Source organism: Asterias amurensis, chromosome 4 (genome assembly GCF_032118995.1).
Source record: "Asterias amurensis chromosome 4, ASM3211899v1".
Lineage (NCBI taxonomy): Eukaryota > Metazoa > Echinodermata > Asteroidea > Forcipulatida > Asteriidae > Asterias > Asterias amurensis.
Window position 1 is genome coordinate 10,910,286 of NC_092651.1, and position 17,519 is coordinate 10,927,804.

General features: G+C 38.8%; 1 protein-coding gene and 27 non-coding genes across 28 annotated transcripts; 27 read left to right on the forward strand and 1 right to left on the reverse strand.

Moving 5' to 3' along the window:
- Nucleotides 1–5: 5 nt before the first annotated feature.
- On the reverse strand, nt 6–17,080 carry LOC139936553 (sodium/glucose cotransporter 4-like). The gene is made up of 14 exons (XM_071931380.1): nt 16,744–17,080; nt 14,596–14,667; nt 13,665–13,769; nt 13,052–13,111; nt 12,181–12,285; nt 5,972–6,158; nt 5,186–5,397; nt 4,436–4,571; nt 3,899–4,006; nt 3,367–3,517; nt 2,850–3,018; nt 2,335–2,550; nt 1,834–1,960; nt 6–1,382 (listed from the first exon to the last, which is right to left on the reverse strand). The coding sequence occupies exons 1-14, from the start codon at nt 16,834–16,836 to the stop codon at nt 1,168–1,170; spliced, it is 1,956 nt and encodes a 651-aa protein (XP_071787481.1). The 5' UTR covers nt 16,837–17,080; the 3' UTR covers nt 6–1,167.
- Nucleotides 6,925–7,006, forward strand: Trnas-gcu (transfer RNA serine (anticodon GCU)). Its single transcript has one exon. It is a non-coding gene; the product is annotated as a tRNA-Ser (tRNA).
- Trnas-gcu (transfer RNA serine (anticodon GCU)) lies at nt 7,121–7,202 on the forward strand. The gene has a single exon. It is a non-coding gene; the product is annotated as a tRNA-Ser (tRNA).
- Nucleotides 7,497–7,578, forward strand: Trnas-gcu (transfer RNA serine (anticodon GCU)). The gene has a single exon. It is a non-coding gene; the product is annotated as a tRNA-Ser (tRNA).
- Nucleotides 7,692–7,773, forward strand: Trnas-gcu (transfer RNA serine (anticodon GCU)). Its single transcript has one exon. It is a non-coding gene; the product is annotated as a tRNA-Ser (tRNA).
- Trnas-gcu (transfer RNA serine (anticodon GCU)) lies at nt 7,886–7,967 on the forward strand. The gene has a single exon. It is a non-coding gene; the product is annotated as a tRNA-Ser (tRNA).
- On the forward strand, nt 8,080–8,161 carry Trnas-gcu (transfer RNA serine (anticodon GCU)). Its single transcript has one exon. It is a non-coding gene; the product is annotated as a tRNA-Ser (tRNA).
- Trnas-gcu (transfer RNA serine (anticodon GCU)) lies at nt 8,276–8,357 on the forward strand. Its single transcript has one exon. It is a non-coding gene; the product is annotated as a tRNA-Ser (tRNA).
- On the forward strand, nt 8,470–8,551 carry Trnas-gcu (transfer RNA serine (anticodon GCU)). The gene has a single exon. It is a non-coding gene; the product is annotated as a tRNA-Ser (tRNA).
- Trnas-gcu (transfer RNA serine (anticodon GCU)) lies at nt 8,665–8,746 on the forward strand. The gene has a single exon. It is a non-coding gene; the product is annotated as a tRNA-Ser (tRNA).
- Trnas-gcu (transfer RNA serine (anticodon GCU)) lies at nt 8,860–8,941 on the forward strand. The gene has a single exon. It is a non-coding gene; the product is annotated as a tRNA-Ser (tRNA).
- Nucleotides 9,054–9,135, forward strand: Trnas-gcu (transfer RNA serine (anticodon GCU)). The gene has a single exon. It is a non-coding gene; the product is annotated as a tRNA-Ser (tRNA).
- Nucleotides 9,248–9,329, forward strand: Trnas-gcu (transfer RNA serine (anticodon GCU)). Its single transcript has one exon. It is a non-coding gene; the product is annotated as a tRNA-Ser (tRNA).
- Nucleotides 9,443–9,524, forward strand: Trnas-gcu (transfer RNA serine (anticodon GCU)). Its single transcript has one exon. It is a non-coding gene; the product is annotated as a tRNA-Ser (tRNA).
- On the forward strand, nt 9,639–9,720 carry Trnas-gcu (transfer RNA serine (anticodon GCU)). Its single transcript has one exon. It is a non-coding gene; the product is annotated as a tRNA-Ser (tRNA).
- On the forward strand, nt 9,833–9,914 carry Trnas-gcu (transfer RNA serine (anticodon GCU)). The gene has a single exon. It is a non-coding gene; the product is annotated as a tRNA-Ser (tRNA).
- Nucleotides 10,028–10,109, forward strand: Trnas-gcu (transfer RNA serine (anticodon GCU)). The gene has a single exon. It is a non-coding gene; the product is annotated as a tRNA-Ser (tRNA).
- Trnas-gcu (transfer RNA serine (anticodon GCU)) lies at nt 10,218–10,299 on the forward strand. The gene has a single exon. It is a non-coding gene; the product is annotated as a tRNA-Ser (tRNA).
- Nucleotides 10,412–10,493, forward strand: Trnas-gcu (transfer RNA serine (anticodon GCU)). Its single transcript has one exon. It is a non-coding gene; the product is annotated as a tRNA-Ser (tRNA).
- Trnas-gcu (transfer RNA serine (anticodon GCU)) lies at nt 10,606–10,687 on the forward strand. Its single transcript has one exon. It is a non-coding gene; the product is annotated as a tRNA-Ser (tRNA).
- Trnas-gcu (transfer RNA serine (anticodon GCU)) lies at nt 10,799–10,880 on the forward strand. The gene has a single exon. It is a non-coding gene; the product is annotated as a tRNA-Ser (tRNA).
- Nucleotides 10,996–11,077, forward strand: Trnas-gcu (transfer RNA serine (anticodon GCU)). The gene has a single exon. It is a non-coding gene; the product is annotated as a tRNA-Ser (tRNA).
- On the forward strand, nt 11,192–11,273 carry Trnas-gcu (transfer RNA serine (anticodon GCU)). Its single transcript has one exon. It is a non-coding gene; the product is annotated as a tRNA-Ser (tRNA).
- Nucleotides 11,385–11,466, forward strand: Trnas-gcu (transfer RNA serine (anticodon GCU)). Its single transcript has one exon. It is a non-coding gene; the product is annotated as a tRNA-Ser (tRNA).
- On the forward strand, nt 11,582–11,663 carry Trnas-gcu (transfer RNA serine (anticodon GCU)). The gene has a single exon. It is a non-coding gene; the product is annotated as a tRNA-Ser (tRNA).
- On the forward strand, nt 11,778–11,859 carry Trnas-gcu (transfer RNA serine (anticodon GCU)). The gene has a single exon. It is a non-coding gene; the product is annotated as a tRNA-Ser (tRNA).
- On the forward strand, nt 15,283–15,355 carry Trnaa-agc (transfer RNA alanine (anticodon AGC)). The gene has a single exon. It is a non-coding gene; the product is annotated as a tRNA-Ala (tRNA).
- On the forward strand, nt 15,943–16,015 carry Trnaa-agc (transfer RNA alanine (anticodon AGC)). The gene has a single exon. It is a non-coding gene; the product is annotated as a tRNA-Ala (tRNA).
- Nucleotides 17,081–17,519: the final 439 nt, after the last annotated feature.

A 17,519-nucleotide genomic window follows, 5' to 3' on the forward strand; every position in this document is an offset into this window, starting at 1 on the left:
TTTAATCATTTATTTAAAACAATGTCTATACTAGTTACAGGTAACAATATAATTTCTCTACACTATTAATTCCGTTAAAAAGTGTGAAAAACAAAGCCACAACACGGAGATCAGAAAGCAAGCATTAGTGCGCCGTCACTGTCGAAAAACACGGAACATTATTTTTTGATACTTTTCGGACATCGCCCCTCCCTTTACCTGTTTGATCAAGCTAGGGGACCAAAAGGTATTTGGTCGAGAACATCAACATTAGCCCAAGGGTCGCCTAAGTTGTGACATTGACAAGAATGTCCTGACAACAACAACGACACGGGCGTAGAGGTGGGGGTAATTATAACATCAATCAGCCGTTGATTAAATTTATTAATAACAAATCGTAATTAAGATTCGCGAAATAATACACTTAAAAAAAGGAAAGGTTTACAACAATTCTCACGCAATTAATCAATCAATGAAAAATATTTATTTCCCTAAGAATAACTATGTTCAAACGCATGGAAAGTATTTATTCCGTTTGTGAATGATAAACGTTTTGAACGAGGCCGGCTTTTCTGAAAGTAAAATGGCGGCCAATTTTGAGAGGGTTCAGTTCTTGTTTTTCGGCGGGAGTGTATGAATTTTGACGTGAAAACATGTGCTAAATACTTTGAAAGACTTGTTGGAAGAAGGCTCAACCTGTCCAAGTTTGAAGAGACTTTGCAAAGTAAGTTGTTTAATTATATTAAAAAGTTGACCGCAATGGTGCCCATGCTTGTCAAGCAGACGTTGCTGCGTTGTACACTTGTTGCAACTTTGGAAGTTAAAACAATAATATGCGTGGTGCATGCGTGGTGAAACCAAAAGTTTTTCATGAATGCCGCAGAGAGCGAAAGTTAATACCCGTAGGCCTACGAGTGAGAATACATTAATGTTTTTACTCTTGAAACATCCCAGCACCCGGGTACATTATGACTAATCATCCCTTCTTTGGAGTTTGATAAAAAAGAGGTAGTTGGGCTCGATTTCAAAGCACAATTTTCAGTGATTTATTTTTTGGCATCACACTTGCTAAGAAGAGCTTTTCGCACAGCTTAAGAATGAGTCTAGTGAGCTCTATGTGAAATAGTCCCCAGGTCTGCCGGCACTGGAACTGTATACTATTAATTATGGTTTTGCATTTGTTGGCGTCTATGCGAAAAATCCAAAAGCCAAAAAACCAAGGAAGCAAACAACGACGCAAGCGTAGTTGACGACTCTGGACCATGTTGGATCCTCAACCAACGACGTCATGCGTTTCTCAGTCTCCTTCATCTCATTTTCAGTCATGTCGGGTGGAGGCGAAGCTTCGATACCGCAGAGACAGTTCCAGGCGCGGCGGATAGTAGACGGTGGCGCAGAGTCCGCTATCGTGAAAAGACAGAATAGTTTAATTATTGGTGGCATGCTGAACAACATTATTATGATTGACTAATTTCTGTTATTTAAATCAGGGCCCAAATTCATAGAGCTGCTTATGTAGAAAATGCCTCTTAACACTTTTCTAGTTACCACAACTGAGCAGGATGGCCCCTATTACAATTTGAACATGTAAAAAGGTATTTCAGCTGTAACCTTCCTGACATTCCCTTATTCTCGTAAGCATTTGTTGTGTTGTGCTTAGCAACTTTTTATGCTGATAAGAAACTCTATAAAATTAGACCCAGTGTAAAACTAAGCTTGTTAATTAAATTTATAATTTTGTATTATTTTTTATCATTTTTATGGTTATAAATCATAGCTCAAAGAATAAACAAATGTTTCTCTAGTCAAATTTTATATATTTAATTTAAAATGTAAACATGGAAATCATCTTACTTTTCTCTTTTTGCAAGGCAAGTTCTTTCTTCTTGATTTGGCGTGCAATCTCCTTTTTGTTCTCTGTCTCTGACATTGGTTTCCGCGGCAGTTTGCTCGTTTTCGTCCACCATGTCAGTCTGATTAGCTGATAGCATAAACGATGAAAACAATAATCGTAAACTCTGGCTGTTGCTCCTCATAAATTTGACCATAGCCCTTATTTTTATAAAACGATTACAAGTAAAGGTCTACTTTAAATACTAGCCATGCTCATACCTGCACCATTGACAAAACATTCGTTTTGTACAATTTTACTGCCCCATTAGGCAAACTGTGTACAAACTACTTCTGATACTGATAGCTATCTCTTTTGAATCATCCTCCTTGAGCCCATAATTTCCCATACGGGGAACAGAATCTCATGCGGACAAATTACCTTGCGACACCGGCACATCGCAAAAAATAAATAAAAGTAAAATTAAAAAATAAATAAAAAAATCCATCGATATTAATGTTTACCTTTTCTCTTGGAATACGCTTCGTCATAAGACTAATGAGGAGGATCATCAGTGTCGTTGCTGTATAGTTTAAGATGGCGAAGTGTAAATAGTGTATCTTCTGTAGTGCTATGGGTCGTATATCCTCTTCGCCACAGGGTGGTCCTTGGAAGAGAAAATCCAGAACCATCCATGTACATCCGAAAAGCTCCCCGAGCAAAAGACCAAAGAAAGCACCCTTTACCATAAAAGAGAAAAATAGTTGCATCAGTATTGTTTGATATGGGCATGTTATTGGGGGTTGTATGATGATATTCGCATTGTTTTATGAAAATGAATCGCTCATTTTGGTAAGTAGTTTGATTTATTATTTTGTTGCAATTGTTACATGTTGATATTTTTTATGTGACTCTTATCAGACAAATTAATAGCAAGTTTGACTGTAGGTCTATAGATCACTCCAGTACGAAATGAATACCAGAGAAATAACTGGTTTGACAATTTTGTTTAATAAGAGCAAATGAAGCAAATACATACTGGCTCAGTTGTCCGCTCGGAGAATATTCCAGCCGTGTAGACGGCAAGAATTGGCGGTGACATATAGGACGAAATCGACTGAATATAGACGAAGAGTTGACCCGTGCCGAAGGCCTTTATCAACGGCAGCCAAAGGATGCTGATACCCGCAAGAACCACGGTGCACAATCTGTACGGTTGAGTGCAAAAAGGGGAAATTTTGTTCAACAAGAATTCTGCATCAAATGAGGGAAAGGGATGGGGTTAATTTCAATTTCAACTAATTTCAAATCACCTTATATCCCCAATGGGAAATTCACTTTGGCCTCAGAAAGCATCTGAAAGCACACAGAGTAGTAGAAATACAACAAGGGTGTTTTTTCTTTCACTATTCTCTTGCAAATTCGATGACCAACTGAGCCCAGTTTTCACAGGTATGTTATTTTATGCATTACGTTGGGATACACCAAGTGAGAATACTGGTCTTCGATATTACCAAACGTATTTTGGAATAGTGGTTTCTGTTTAGCTTATTTACCTGCCGATGATAACTAGTTCTGTTTCCGTGGACAAAGGTCTGACTTTGATCCATAGGTCCATGGTGATGATGGAACTTGCACTGTTGAATACCGATGTCAATGAACTCATCAGAGCTGCTAGCATGGCCGCCATCATTAAACCTTTCAGACCTGATGAAGTAATCAGAATTGTAACTAATATACGTGTGTCGATCTGTTCAATAATTGATTATGCGTTCTGACTTCAGCCGAACACCTAAAATACATTTTAGGTTTTTGTAAATGGTTGTAATTTTACATTTTGTTTTACATAAGGCTATCACTGATAATACCTCTTTAAGTCTGAAGGATATAGACCACAATACATAATGATAGTAGCGGTTAACGGAGAGTTGGTAGTAAAAATAAAACAGTTTACTAATACTAGCAAAACCTAATTCCCCCTTCCTTCTGCCTCCGGTCATAGAACCTCTTCTGGTCACTCACCAGTCACACAGGGTGCATATACACACCTCGTTCCATAGTATATGTGTTATTTTTTATAATACAAACCTGTGGGCATAAGTTGTAGAAGCAGCCTGATGTACGCAATGTCTGAGCAGCCGTTGGTGTTACCGCATACATTGAAGCAAATTTCGGGAGTCTGGCAGGCTACATAATCTAAAGAAATAAATACATACATTAACATTAGACACAATCAATGACGTCATTTGCGCCCTCATAATATTGAGTCAGGGACAACTACAAAAAGTATAGTAACGAACTTGACATCCACGTGTTTGTTGATAAACTCCTTTTCAGAATAGCGCCACTCCATTAAGGACCATTTTCATATTATTAGAGCTGCACAGCATACGATTCTGCTAACCAGCAAATTAGAAGGATACCAGTAAAAGATGGTGCATGTGACATTGTATTTTGGCTGGTAACCTTGTTCTGGTAAGCATAACTTTGATGAGTGGTCACTGTTTGTGATTGAGCACATCGGGCCTCGGTATATGAAGGACGGGCACTTTTTTGTATTGATGGCGAAACAGAAAAGAACAAAATTAATTGGGTGTTTTAGTTGAAATAAGGAACAAGACACACCTGGCCAGAGAGCCCTGCTGATCATACCGGGGTAAATCATGAGAAACATCGGCAGAATCTTAAGCACAGCAGCAAGGAGAGCTCCCGCCTTTGAATGCGTTACGTTCTTAGCTGATAAAGATCGCTGTACTAGAACCTGAGTATAGAATTCATTTCATTTGATTTATTACTGCAAGAAATATTTTGTGACATTTTTTTATGAGAAGACGAGATGAATGAATTAAGGCAATGGAATGGTAAAAAGTATTGTCTGCAGGGCGAGTAGGTTACGAAATCAAACCCCACAATTATTTTTCCCCACCGGAAGATTTCGAGTTTTCTATTCTTATTGTTGTTCTTTCTTTTTATATTATTTGCGTGAATGTTCTCAGAAGCAATAACATTTTGCACTTCCCAAAGGAAACTAATGGTTAAGGACACCGGTTAAAAGGATAGTGGCAGTGGCACTGTGAAAAGGGCAATGGCGTAACTGTACATTTCATTTGAGGAGTGGGGTAGGGGGTAAGTGGGGAAATGCAAACAGTTGTGCCCTTTGATGAAGGCCTACCGAACCATTTATTTGGGAATTTTTTGAATATCATGTGGTTGTTGTGATTGGGTGGAGAAAACATTTGTTCCCCTGCTCCAACCGGTTGCACCACGCGATGGACTACGGGCTCTTCGTGCATGGGGTGCGAATCCCGCCCTTGTCATTTCCCCCCTCAATTATATCCTAATCGTATATGAACATCAACACAAGGGAAAGTTCACCTGATTTGTGCAAAAGTACCAAGCAGAGAGTAGAAAGATGCCGAACAAAACGCCGGGCCATGGTAGGTCCGAGGTGGCGGCATCACGGAAGATGTGCCAGGAGTCTTCGCCCGGTACGCCGCATGTCGTGTTGCCAGCATACACTGTCGTGTTTGGTATGGCTGTCATGAACTTAAGATAGAGACTGTCGAGGCCACCAATTCTTATCCATGCTGGAAAAAAGGAGGGAAAACAAGGTTTTAGAATGTTATGTGAAAAGTTGTCAAAATCTAATATTAACGCAATTTGCAGCTGTAATGACATACTGTCACCTATAATAAAACATACAACTAAAACACACCATTGATTAAAGTCGTTAGCTAATTAATTAATGCACGTTCAGATTCAGTTAAAATCCCTTACTGTAACCCAACTAAACCATTTCGAATAAGTTTGCATAAATTTGCATAATCTTTAACATAGGATTTGGTGTCATGGTCGAGTGGTTAAGCGTATCGAATTTAAGTTCCGGTGAATAAGTCATCAGATTGTGGGTTCAAATCCCGGTCGTGCCACTCGTGTCCTTGAGAAAGATACTTTACTATAATTGCTTTTCTTCACCAAGGTGTATAAATGGGTACCTCCGTGGGTGAGGTTGATATTGTGTAAACGAACAAGCCTTTGGCGCGGTATTTACGGTTGTATACTCACCAGTGAGCTGAGAAAGATTAGAGGAATGTTATTGGCCCAATGATGTAAAGCGCATTGGGAAGGTTATTGTGAAATATAGGAACTATAATAACACACCAATGACTGACAGGGCAATGCCACCTCCTATCATAATAACTGATTGCATAGCATCAGTGTAGATAACCGCTGTTAAACCCCCGGCCACTGTATACGCAGCAGTCATCGCCATAAGAAGACACACGGACAGATACAAGTCCCAATTTAATGCCTGCTGGATGATGATTGTGCCTGCGTACATCTCAGACTGTTGGAGCAAAATACGAACAAAGTTTTAATATGGCTATTTTGAATTCTTTGAACTTTCTGGGTTAAGCCCGACAATGTGAAAGTACTGGCCTTTAGAGTTGCTTGTACACTTACTTTCCACGTGTTCAATCAAAGGGATACAACTTTGGTTCAAGTCAGTGTTAAAGCTCCTTCAACTTCAAGATTGAATAGGGCCTTACTTTTAATTTTTCGGGGCAGTTTGAAAGTACTAAAATTAAGAGTGGAAATGTTCACTTTGTCCGTGTCCCACTAAAGGGGATACAACTTTGGGAATAGTTGATGTTCCTTCAACATGAACAACATTTGTTTGAATACTTTGATGAACTTTTCGGGTTACATTTTGAAAGTAGGGCTACTGAACTTTAAAAAAAAAAAGGGATACAACTTTGGGAAGTCTTAAATTTAATCAACTTGAACAATTATCTTTGATTTTAGAAGTAACGCTAGATATTTATTTTGAATACTTTGAACTTCCCGGATAACACCAAAACTGGTCTATACGACAGCATTCTGTCTGAGTAATACTTAAAATCAATATTTAACCTAGTCAAATGAATTCACTAAGATATTAATCCCAGAACGGATCTAAATCTGGATGCATCGTACTATTCATACAACAAACAGATAAACCAAATGTCTGACGGGCACGTAAAGTATATGCGACTTATCAGTACAAAGTCCTGAGTCCTGTCAACTTTTTGATACAAGAATAAAATGAAAATTGTGTCATTGGTATATTCATAGACGAGGTGGCCGAGTGGTTAAGGCGATGGACTGCTAATCCATTGTGCTCTGCACGCGTGGGTTCGAATCCCATCCTCGTCGGTGTTTTTGCACGTAAAATGTATCTCTTATATTTTGTGAATTGTTTAATTTCTTAATATATGTGTCTTCTTTTTTTAAACTGCACAAACAGTAAATGTCAAACGATATTCAGAAGACGAGGTGGCCGAGTGGTTAAGGCGATGGACTGCTAATCCATTGTGCTCTGCACGCGTGGGTTCGAATCCCATCCTCGTCGGCGTTTTTGCACGTAAAATGTATGTCTTATATTTTGTGATAAGTCTGATTTCTTAATTTTTTTGTCCTCTTTTTTTAAACTGCACTAACAGTAAATGTCAAACGATGTTCAGAAGACGAGGTGGCCGAGTGGTTAAGCCAATGGACTGCTAATCCAGTGCGCTCTGCACGCGTGGGTTCGATGTTATTGCACCTAAAATGTATGTCTTAGCTTTTGTGAAAAGTCTAATTTCTTGATTTGTTTGTCTTCTTTTTAAAAACTTCACAAAAAGTAAACGTGTTACGATATACAGAAGACGAGGTGGCCGAGTGATAAAGGCGATGGACTGCTAATCCATTGTGCTCTGCACGCGTGGGTTCGAAGCCCATCCTCGTCGGCGTTTTTGCACCTAAAATGTATGTGTTCACTTTTGTGAAAAGTCTAAATTCTTAAATTCTTTGTCTTCTTTTAAAAACTTCACAAAAAGTAAACGTGTTACGATATACAGAAGACGAGGTGGCCGAGTGGTTAAGGCGATGGACTGCTAATCCATTGTGCTCTGCACGCGTGGGTTCGAATCCCATCCTCGTCGGCGTTTTTGCACCTAAAATGTATGTCTTTGCTTTTGTGAAAAGTCTAATTTCTTTATTTGTTTGTCTTCTTTTATAACTGCACAAACATTAAATGTGTAATGATATTCAGAAGACGAGGTGGCCGAGTGGTTAAGGCCATGGACTGCTAATCCATTGTGCTCTGCACGCGTGGGTTCGAATCCAATCCTCGTCGGCGTTTTTGCACCTAAATTGTATGTCTTTGCTTTTGTGAAAAGTCTTATTTCTTGATTTGTTTGTCTTCTTTTATAACTGCACAAACTTAACATGTGTAATGATATTCAGAAGACGAGGTGGCCGAGTGGTTAAGGCGATGGACTGCTAATCCATTGTGCTCTGCACGCGTGGGTTCAAATCCCATCCTCGTCGGCGTTTTTGCGCGTAAAATGTATGTCTTGACTTTTGTGAATTGTTTAATTTCTTAATTTGTTTGTCTTCTTTTTAAAAACTTCACAAACAGTAAATATGTAAGGATAAACAAAAGACGAGGTGGCCGAGTGGTTAAGGCGATGGACTGCTAATCCATTGTGCTCTGCACGCGTGGGTTCGAATCCCATCCTCGTCGGCGTTTTTGCACCTAAAATAGGTGTCTTTGCTTTTGTGAAAAGTCTAATTTCTTGATTTGTTTGTCTTCTTTTATAACTGCACAAACATTTAATTGGTAATGATATTCAGAAGACGAGGTGGCCGAGTGGTTAAGGCGATGGACTGCTAATCCATTGTGCTTTGCACGCGTGGGTTCGAATCCCACCCTCGTCGGCGTTTTTGCACGTAAAATGTATGTCTTGACTTTTGTGAATTGTTTAATTTCTTAATTTGTTTGTCTTCTTTTTAGAACTTCACAAACAGTAAATATGTAAGGGTATACAGAAGACGAGGTGGCCGAGTGGTTAAGGCGATGGACTGCTAATCCATTGTGCTCTGCACGCGTGAGTTCGAATCCCATCCTCGTCGGCGTTTTTGCACGTAAAATGTATGTCTTGACTTATGTGAAATGTTTAATTTCTTAATTTGTTTGTCTTCTTTTTTAAACTTCACAAACAGTAAATATGTAAGGATAAACAGAAGACGAGGTGGCCGAGTGGTTAAGGCGATGGACTGCTAATCCATTGTGCTCTGCACGCGTGGGTTCGAATCCCATCCTCGTCGGCGTTTTTGCACCTAAAATGTATGTCTTTGCTTTTGTGAAAAGTCTAATTTCTTTATTTGTTTGTCTTCTTTTATAACTGCACAAACATTAAATGTGTAATGATTTTCAGAAGACGAGGTGGCCGAGTGGTTAAGGCGATGGACTGCTAATCCATTGTGCTCTGCACGCGTGGGTTCGAATCCCATCCTCGTCGGCGTTTTTGCACCTAAATTGTATGTCTTTGCTTTTGTGAAAAGTCTAATTTCTTGATTTGTTTGTCTTCTTTTATAACTGCACAAACATTACATGTGTAATGATATTCAGAAGACGAGGTGGCCGAGTGGTTAAGGCGATGGACTGCTAATCCATTGTGCTCTGCACGCGTGGGTTCGAATCCCATCCTCGTCGGTGTTTTTGCACGTAAAATGTATGTCTTGACTTTTGTGAATTGTTTAATTTCTTAATTTGTTTGTCTTCTTTTTTAAACTTCACAAACAGTAAATATGTAAGGATAAACAGAAGACGAGGTGGCCGAGTGGTTAAGGCGATGGACTGCTAATCCATTGTGCTCTGCACGCGTGGGTTCGAATCCCATCCTTGTCGGCGTTTTTGCACCTAAAATGTTAGTCTTAACTTTTGTGAAAAGTCTTAATTCTCAAAATTCATTGTCTTTTTTTAAAAACTTCACAAAAAGTAAACGTGTTACGTTATACAGAAGACGAGGTGGCCGAGTGGTTAAGGCGATGGACTGCTAATCCATTGTGCTCTGCACGCGTGGGTTCGAATCCCATCCTCGTCGGCGTTTTTGCACCTAAATTGTATGTCTTTGCTTTTGTGAAAAGTCTAATTTCTTGATTTGTTTGTCTTCTTTTATAACTGCACAAACATTACATGTGTAATGATATTCAGAAGACGAGGTGGCCGAGTGGTTAAGGCGATGGACTGCTTATCCATTGTGCTCTGCACGCGTGGGTTCGAATCCCATCCTCGTCGGTGTTTTTGCACGTAAAATGTATGTCTTGACTTTTGTGAATTGTTTAATTTCTTAATTTGTTTGTCTTCTTTTTAAAACTTCACAAACAGTAAATATGTAAGGATAAACAGAAGACGAGGTGGCCGAGTGGTTAAGGCGATGGACTGCTAATCCATTGTGCTCTGCACGCGTGGGTTCGAATCCCGTCCTCGTCGGCGTTTTTGCACGTAAAATGTATGTCTTGACTTTTGTGAATTGTTTAATTTCTTAATTTGTTTGTCTTCTTTTTTAAACTTTACAAACATGTGTAAGGATAAACAGAAGACGAGGTGGCCGAGTGGTTAAGGCGATGGACTGCTAATCCATTGTGCTCTGCACGCGTGGATTCGAATCCCATCCTCGTCGGCGTTTTTGCACCTAAAATGTATGTCTTTGCTTTTGTGAAAAGTCTAATTTCTTTATTTGTTTGTCTTCTTTTATAACTGCACAAACATTAAATGTGTAATGATTTTCAGAAGACGAGGTGGCCGAGTGGTTAAGGCGATGGACTGCTAATCCATTGTGCTCTGCACGCGTGGGTTCGAATCCCATCCTCGTCGGCGTTTTTGCACATAAATTGTATGTCTTTGCTTTTGTGAAAAGTCTAATTTCTTGATTTGTTTGTCTTCTTTTATAACTGCACAAACATTAAATGTGTAATGATATTCAGAAGACGAGGTGGCCGAGTGGTTAAGGCGATGGACTGCTAGTCCATTGTGCTCTGCACGCGTGGGTTGGAAACCCATTCACGTCGGCGTTTTTGCAGCTAAACATTAGTCTTAACTTTTGTGAAAAGTCTAATTTCTTGATTTGCTTGTCTTCTTTTATAACTGCACAAACAGTGAATGTGTAATGATATTCAGAAGACGAGGTGGCCGAGTGGTTAAGGCGATGGACTGCTAATCCATTGTGCTCTGCACGCGTGGGTTCGAATCCCATCCTCGTCGGCGTTTTTGCACGTAAAATGTATGTCTTGACTTTTGTGACTTGTTTAATTTCTTAATTTGTTTGTCTTCTTTTTATAGAACTTCACAAACAGTAAATATGTAACGATATACAGAAGACGAGGTGGCCGAGTGGTTAAGGCGATGGACTGCTAATCCATTGTGCTCTGCACGCGTGGGTTCGAATCCCATCCTTGTCGGCGTTTTTGCACCTAAAATGTTAGTCTTAACTTTTGTGAAAAGTCTTAATTCTCAAAATTCATTGTCTTTTTTTAAAAACTTCACAAAAAGTAAACGTGTTACGTTATACAGAAGACGAGGTGGCCGAGTGGTTAAGGCGATGGACTGCTAGTCCATTGTGCTCTGCACGCGTGGGTTGGAAACCCATTCACGTCGGCGTTTTTGCAGCTAAACATTAGTCTTAACTTTTGTGAAAAGTCTAATTTCTTGATTTGCTTGTCTTCTTTTATAACTGCACAAACAGTGAATGTGTAATGATATTCAGAAGACGAGGTGGCCGAGTGGTTAAGGCGATGGACTGCTAATCCATTGTGCTCTGCACGCGTGGGTTCGAATCCCATCCTCGTCGGCGTTTTTGCACGTAAAATGTATGTCTTGACTTTTGTGACTTGTTTAATTTCTTAATTTGTTTGTCTTCTTTTTATAGAACTTCACAAACAGTAAATATGTAACGATATACAGAAGACGAGGTGGCCGAGTGGTTAAGGCGATGGACTGCTAATCCATTGTGCTCTGCACGCGTGGGTTCGAATCCCATCCTTGTCGGCGTTTTTGCACCTAAAATGTTAGTCTTAACTTTTGTGAAAAGTCTTAATTCTCAAAATTCATTGTCTTTTTTTAAAAACTTCACAAAAAGTAAACGTGTTACGTTATACAGAAGACGAGGTGGCCGAGTGGTTAAGGCGATGGACTGCTAATCCATTGTGCTCTGCACGCGTGGGTTCGAATCCCATCCTCGTCGGCGTTTTTGCACCTAAACATTAGTCTTAACTTTTGTGAAAATTCTAATTTATTGATTTGTTTATCTTCTTTTATAACTGCGCAACAGTGAATGTGTAATGATATTCAGAAGACGAGGTGGCCGACTGGTTAAGGCGATGGACTGCTAATCCATTGTGCTCTGCACGCGTGTGTTCGAATCATTATGTACTGGTAGTCTCTATTAATGGGTTGGGTGGTTCTGAAAAGAACCGTTGGTTTAAACTCGACGTTTCGATCAGTTTACTCCGATCGTCTTTTGGAAAAACATCGTTTGCACTTTTGTTTGTGCAGTTTCTCTCACTGAGATGTTGGTGAGAATAATGAGGACTACGGCAGTCACGGAGAGCAGGACGCGGAGTCTTTCTCCTCCAAACCGCTTCTTTAGATACTCAGGCATCGTGTAAACCTTCAAGTAATAAAGCAAAATTATAATAAATTGTAATAAATTATTTAAAAAATTATGGTTCCTTCAATTAGTTTTACTATCCTGGGTTAAAGACACTGGACACTATTGGTAATTGTCAAAGACTGGTCTTCTCACTTGGTGTATCTCAACATATTCATAAAATAACAAACCTGTGAAAATTTGAGCTCAATTGGTTATCGAAGTTGCGAGATAATAATGAAAGAAATAACACCCTTGTCACACGAAGTTGTGTGCGTTTAGATGGTTGATTTCGAGACCTCAAGTTCTAATTCTGAGGTCCCGAAATCAAATTCGTGGAAATTTACTTTTTTTCTCTCGAAAACTATGGCACTTCAGAGGGAGCCGTTTCTCACAATGTTTTATACGGTCAACCTCTCCCCATTGCTCGTAACCAAGTAAGGGTTTATGCTAGCAACTATTTTGAGTAATTACCAATAGTGTCCACTGCCTTTAAATGAGACATAACAAATAAAGCTGCACCATCAATCCTCAAACCGCTTCTTTGAATACTTGGGCATCGTGTATGGTATCCTCAATATTATTATCCTATGTTCTTACATGCTTACATGGTTAAAGAAATTACAAATAAAGCGGTTTACCATTGATTGTCATGGCCGCTTCTTTAGCTCATGCATCGGGTAAACCCCGGGTAAAACACAATTATGGCCACCTCAATTAGTTTTAATGTTCTTCTTGAATGCTTGAAAAAATACAAAATTTTATTTTATTTGTAAGTTTGACTCACCCCAGCAGCGATGTACACCGGCATGAAGACAAACCCAAGTAGTATTAAAGAGAATAAGCCCTGGAAATGAAGAAAATAACCCCATAAAATGTCACAAATTTGAGGTTAAAGACGTTGTGTCAAGTCATTAAAGCTGACTTGTTTGTTCCAGAACGCATTTCACCACAACAGCAATGAACAAAGCTCACCTTAATTCTAAAATCAAACCTGAAAGTTCTAATCACCTTTGTTGCTTGTGTTGTTTTCAGAATGATGCAAGAACTGCTTGAAACACTTGAAGAAATTTCAAGGAGAAAGCCAACAGTAAGGTAAGCTCGATTTGCATTAAACTTTCTCTTATCGAATTAAACTTTCCCTTATATCGAACAGTCGAATTATTATTTCGCTCATTCATTCATTCATTCATTGGTTGTTTATTCGTTAATAAAATTCCCTTGAAGATAAAGAATGAAAACTTTGTACATCAAGTCAAAATGATAAAAAGGAAAGCAATCACAAGATGCGGACAATTAAGAAAAATAGTAAAAGTGCATAATAAATCCTTTTATTAACCATTATACAAAATTGTCTGAACATACATAAGAACAGAAAAACAGAAGTCATTGAAACGTACATGGAACTCATATGCGATGACTGCATACCCACTGGCTGATGCTGTACCAGCTAAACCAATGAAAGAGCTACTTCCAATGTTGCTCACATACAGAGATAAACCAACCTGAAAATGGGAGGGGGGTGGGGGTAACAAACGGAATTAAGTTTAATAATAATATTAATAATAATACAGTGGCATCATGGTATATAGCGATGACATCCGTCACTCAGTGAGGCTAGGAATGCCCTTCAACATTCAGTGCTTTTCTTGCAAGAATGTGGAACTTTACCTTTGTATTATGAGACCTACTTATTTTGTAGTTATTGTAACGGTTTAAAAGCTGCTGTGGCGCAGTATGCAGCCAATCAAACCGGAAACACCGGGGAGAATCCCTTCTCTTTTCGAGGTATATATACCTGCGTTACACAACACACGGGACCAACGGCTTTACGTCCCATCCGAAGGACGATTATTTTAAGTTGATTATATCTTCAACCAAACACACTATGAGAGAATCCCGGCAAACTGTATAGAAATCAGCAATCAATTCAACTTGGTGGCAGGTCAAATCTAGAATCACAAATGTACTAAACATGACATCATACATATTAAATTGTCACGTGATGATCAAAATTTCAAAGGATGCTCAGACTTAAAATAGTTTTCACTAATATCGCAGTTCAAATTTTCAGTTTTAAGTATGAAAACTAAATGCATTTCGTGAAAAGAATTATTAAATAATTTGAACTATGAGAATGAGTGAGTTATTGTTTATAGTGCAAATCACGGAAGCGCATAGTGCCACCACATACAAAAAAAATAAAAAAATATCTATATATCCCGGTCTTACCGTTTACATACAGGCGAACTATTATGTACGTACACGCTTAGATCATGTACGTACTCCGGAATTATCAAGTAGGTACACGATGTGTTTGTTTGTACTCACCAGCCACCAAGACATACTTCGCCCCGCTAAGAAGTATCCGCTGGTCGTACCTCGATTTGAGACCCAGGCAGACTATATATAAGGGGAGAAATCAACCATTTATTTTTAGGATAGTGAGGTTTTGTCAGACAATTAAACTTCCGAACAGGGTTGAGATCTAAAATGAATACAGAGTCTTGTGGCCAATTGACCCGGCATTCTTTTAATGCACTATACAAGATAATAAATCTGAACCTAAACCAACATTTTTGTGATTCTGAAATAAATTAATATGAATATAACATTTTTAAATATAAACATTATTTTCTTTACACCGAAATGGGACTGAGATGGCTGTGTAACTTTAATACGATTATTACACAACGACCAAAGTCCAGTATTTGGTTGTACCACAGAGGAAGGATGGTTGTACGCACTATCAAGGATTAAAATGGTATTTTATTATTTTTTAATTAACCTAAATTTCCACAACACTCTGTTTACAGTACATGCAGAAATAAGATCGTTCGTATATAAGACTCAGTTAGTTAGTTCCCTTCTTTTCTCATACTTTAATAGATTTAATTTTTATTTGTATGGTGCAATCTTTTGTGTCAGATGGTTGATTCCCCCCATTCCTGAGTTATAGACATGATATGTCATTTTAAACTTTCGGTTTTAACCTAGAACACTTCTCAATCTCATATAGGGGGATTAGCTCAAGTGGTAGAGCGCTCGCTTAGCATGTGAGAGGTACCGGGATCGATACCCGGATTCTCCAATACTTTTTTTTGTTTATTCAATTTAAAAATATTTAATTATATTCAGTTTTAAATCTGGCAAAGCAGAAGCAACATTTTGGTTACCGGTTCAAAACATTACCTCCCTCGCTTCCGAAAGTGACCCGAACCCGGTTCCACGTTGGCCGTACCTATATGGGTCAGTATGACATGGTATCTGTACAAAACAAGTCATCTTTAAACCAGGGTCAAGTTTATAGTTACTCTCTTAATGTAAAATCTTTACATTTCGAGTTGTCCCTCATACAATTATGGCTCTTTAAAAAAGGGTGATGGTTATTCCACCCTTTTAGAGGGTTTCACTCCATGCCAGGACAGAGTGAAAACGTACTCAAGATGCAAACTTCAATCTAAAAGAGTGGAAGACCACTCGTAAAAGAGTTGTCCCTCATATGGCTCAAAAGAGTGCCTTTTAACTTTTTGTTTGCATATAGAGAGTAGTTTGCTTTTTTGTCACACTTTTATTTATTCTATTTTTATTTGTAGGGTTAATTTTCCCCATTCCTGAAAGGCAAGAGGGCTCATTTAAACTTTCTGTTTAAGGACAAAATATATTGCGCAGATTAGAGGGGGATTAGCTCAAGTGGTAGAGCGCTCGCTTAGCATGTGAGAGGTACCGGGATCGATACCCGGATTCTCCAAAGTTTTGAATGTTTTCCTTTTTTTTTTTGTATTTTTATATTCGAGAATTATATTCAGTTTCAAAAACTTAGCAAAGCATGCAGAGGAAACGATGTATACCCTCTCCCCTTATTCCGGGTTAGAAAGGGACCCGAATCAGGTTCCCGTGGGGGCCTGACCTATTTATGGGTCAGTATGACCGGGAGTCTGTCAAAATGACATAGAAATGGGTCAACCTAAGCAGTTAAAACAGAGTTAAAATTCAACTTTTAAGCAGGGTAAGGTTAGTGGACCATCTTTTGTTTAATTGCACGGTGCAATTTCCTTTGTTTCAAACGGGTTATTTTTGTTGTTTTATTATATAGGTGTTTTGATATTTTACTATTTTTATTCAGTTCCAAATCTAGCAAATCAGAATCAACATCGTGTTACCGGTTAAAACAATACCCTCCTCCCTGGGTCAGAGAGTGACCCGAACCAGGGTCAGTAGACTCGGAATCTGTCCAAATGACCCAGAAATGGGTCAAACCGACGACAATCTGCGTTAAACTTCCATTTTTAAACCAGTTTCAGCCTGACCCAGATTTAGGCCATCAAGACCACTGTTCCAGAATCGGGTCGTTTTTCTGACCTGAAACTTGTTAAGGCTTCAATACCGCACCAGTGTTTGTCTGTAACTGTATCTGGACCTAACACTCAACAAACCTACATTCTGAATAACAGACCAGAAATAATGTAAATATCTTACCCATAATCCGAGTGCCAGTACAAGAACAAAGACGATGACTATGATGGCAATATCCCATCCTTCCAGTCCGGTTCCTGCATCATCATAATCCATCCTGGTATCTCTTCAGAAAAAAACCCCACCTCCTTTCCTGCCAAGCCTCACCGTTTTGAATGATGTTTCGAAGACTATAATATTTTATTGTCCAAATCAAAACACGTCAGGACACTGTCATAAAGATAGCCAGAGCAAAGGTCAACGATGCCATTTATTACATAATAATGACCAATATTAACTGACGAAGTTTGGTTATTTCTACTAGAGTTCCCAAGCCTGGGCATCTGAAATTGCTGATGTCATGGAAGTATTCTATTTTAATGTCACATTTTGCCGTTTTTATCATCATTGAATACTTTGTGTGGTGTTTTCCCCCGAATATACAAATTTGATATTTTGTGCAAACATAATTTGCAAAGCAGTATTCATTTGTGTAGACGATCTTTGATCCCAAGTAACAAGGGAACCAATGTAAACATTTATCCCATCACACTATTGCTGATAAGAAAGTTTAAATTGCCAACCGCGTTTGGAAATCTGACCATGATGTGGAATCCCTAAATTATTTAAGTGCTTAATTAATCATTATTTCTTTCCCCATCTGTGGTAATAAGAGATCAGGGCTCACCCTTTACTTCTGAACCGTCTAGTAATGTGCTCCTAAAAACTGTGCAACCAGCTTGTCTAAAACGCTCCTATTTCTCTGTTCCATTTGTGAAAAATAAATTTAAAAACGTGTA

What these genes read in the sequence shown, in the direction of transcription:
- LOC139936553 (XM_071931380.1), bottom strand. Translation starts at nt 16,836, where the DNA reads ATGGATTATGATGATGCAGGAACCGGACTGGAAGGATGGGATATTGCC. An exon ending in TCATCGCATATGAGTTCCAT is followed by an intron (nt 13,112 to 13,664) that starts GTACGTTTCAAT and finishes CTTCATTTCCAG; the next exon opens with GGCTTATTCTCTTTAATACT. An exon ending in CATTGCCCTGTCAGTCATTG is followed by an intron (nt 5,398 to 5,971) that starts GTGTGTTATTAT and finishes CCTTTTTTCCAG; the next exon opens with CATGGATAAGAATTGGTGGC.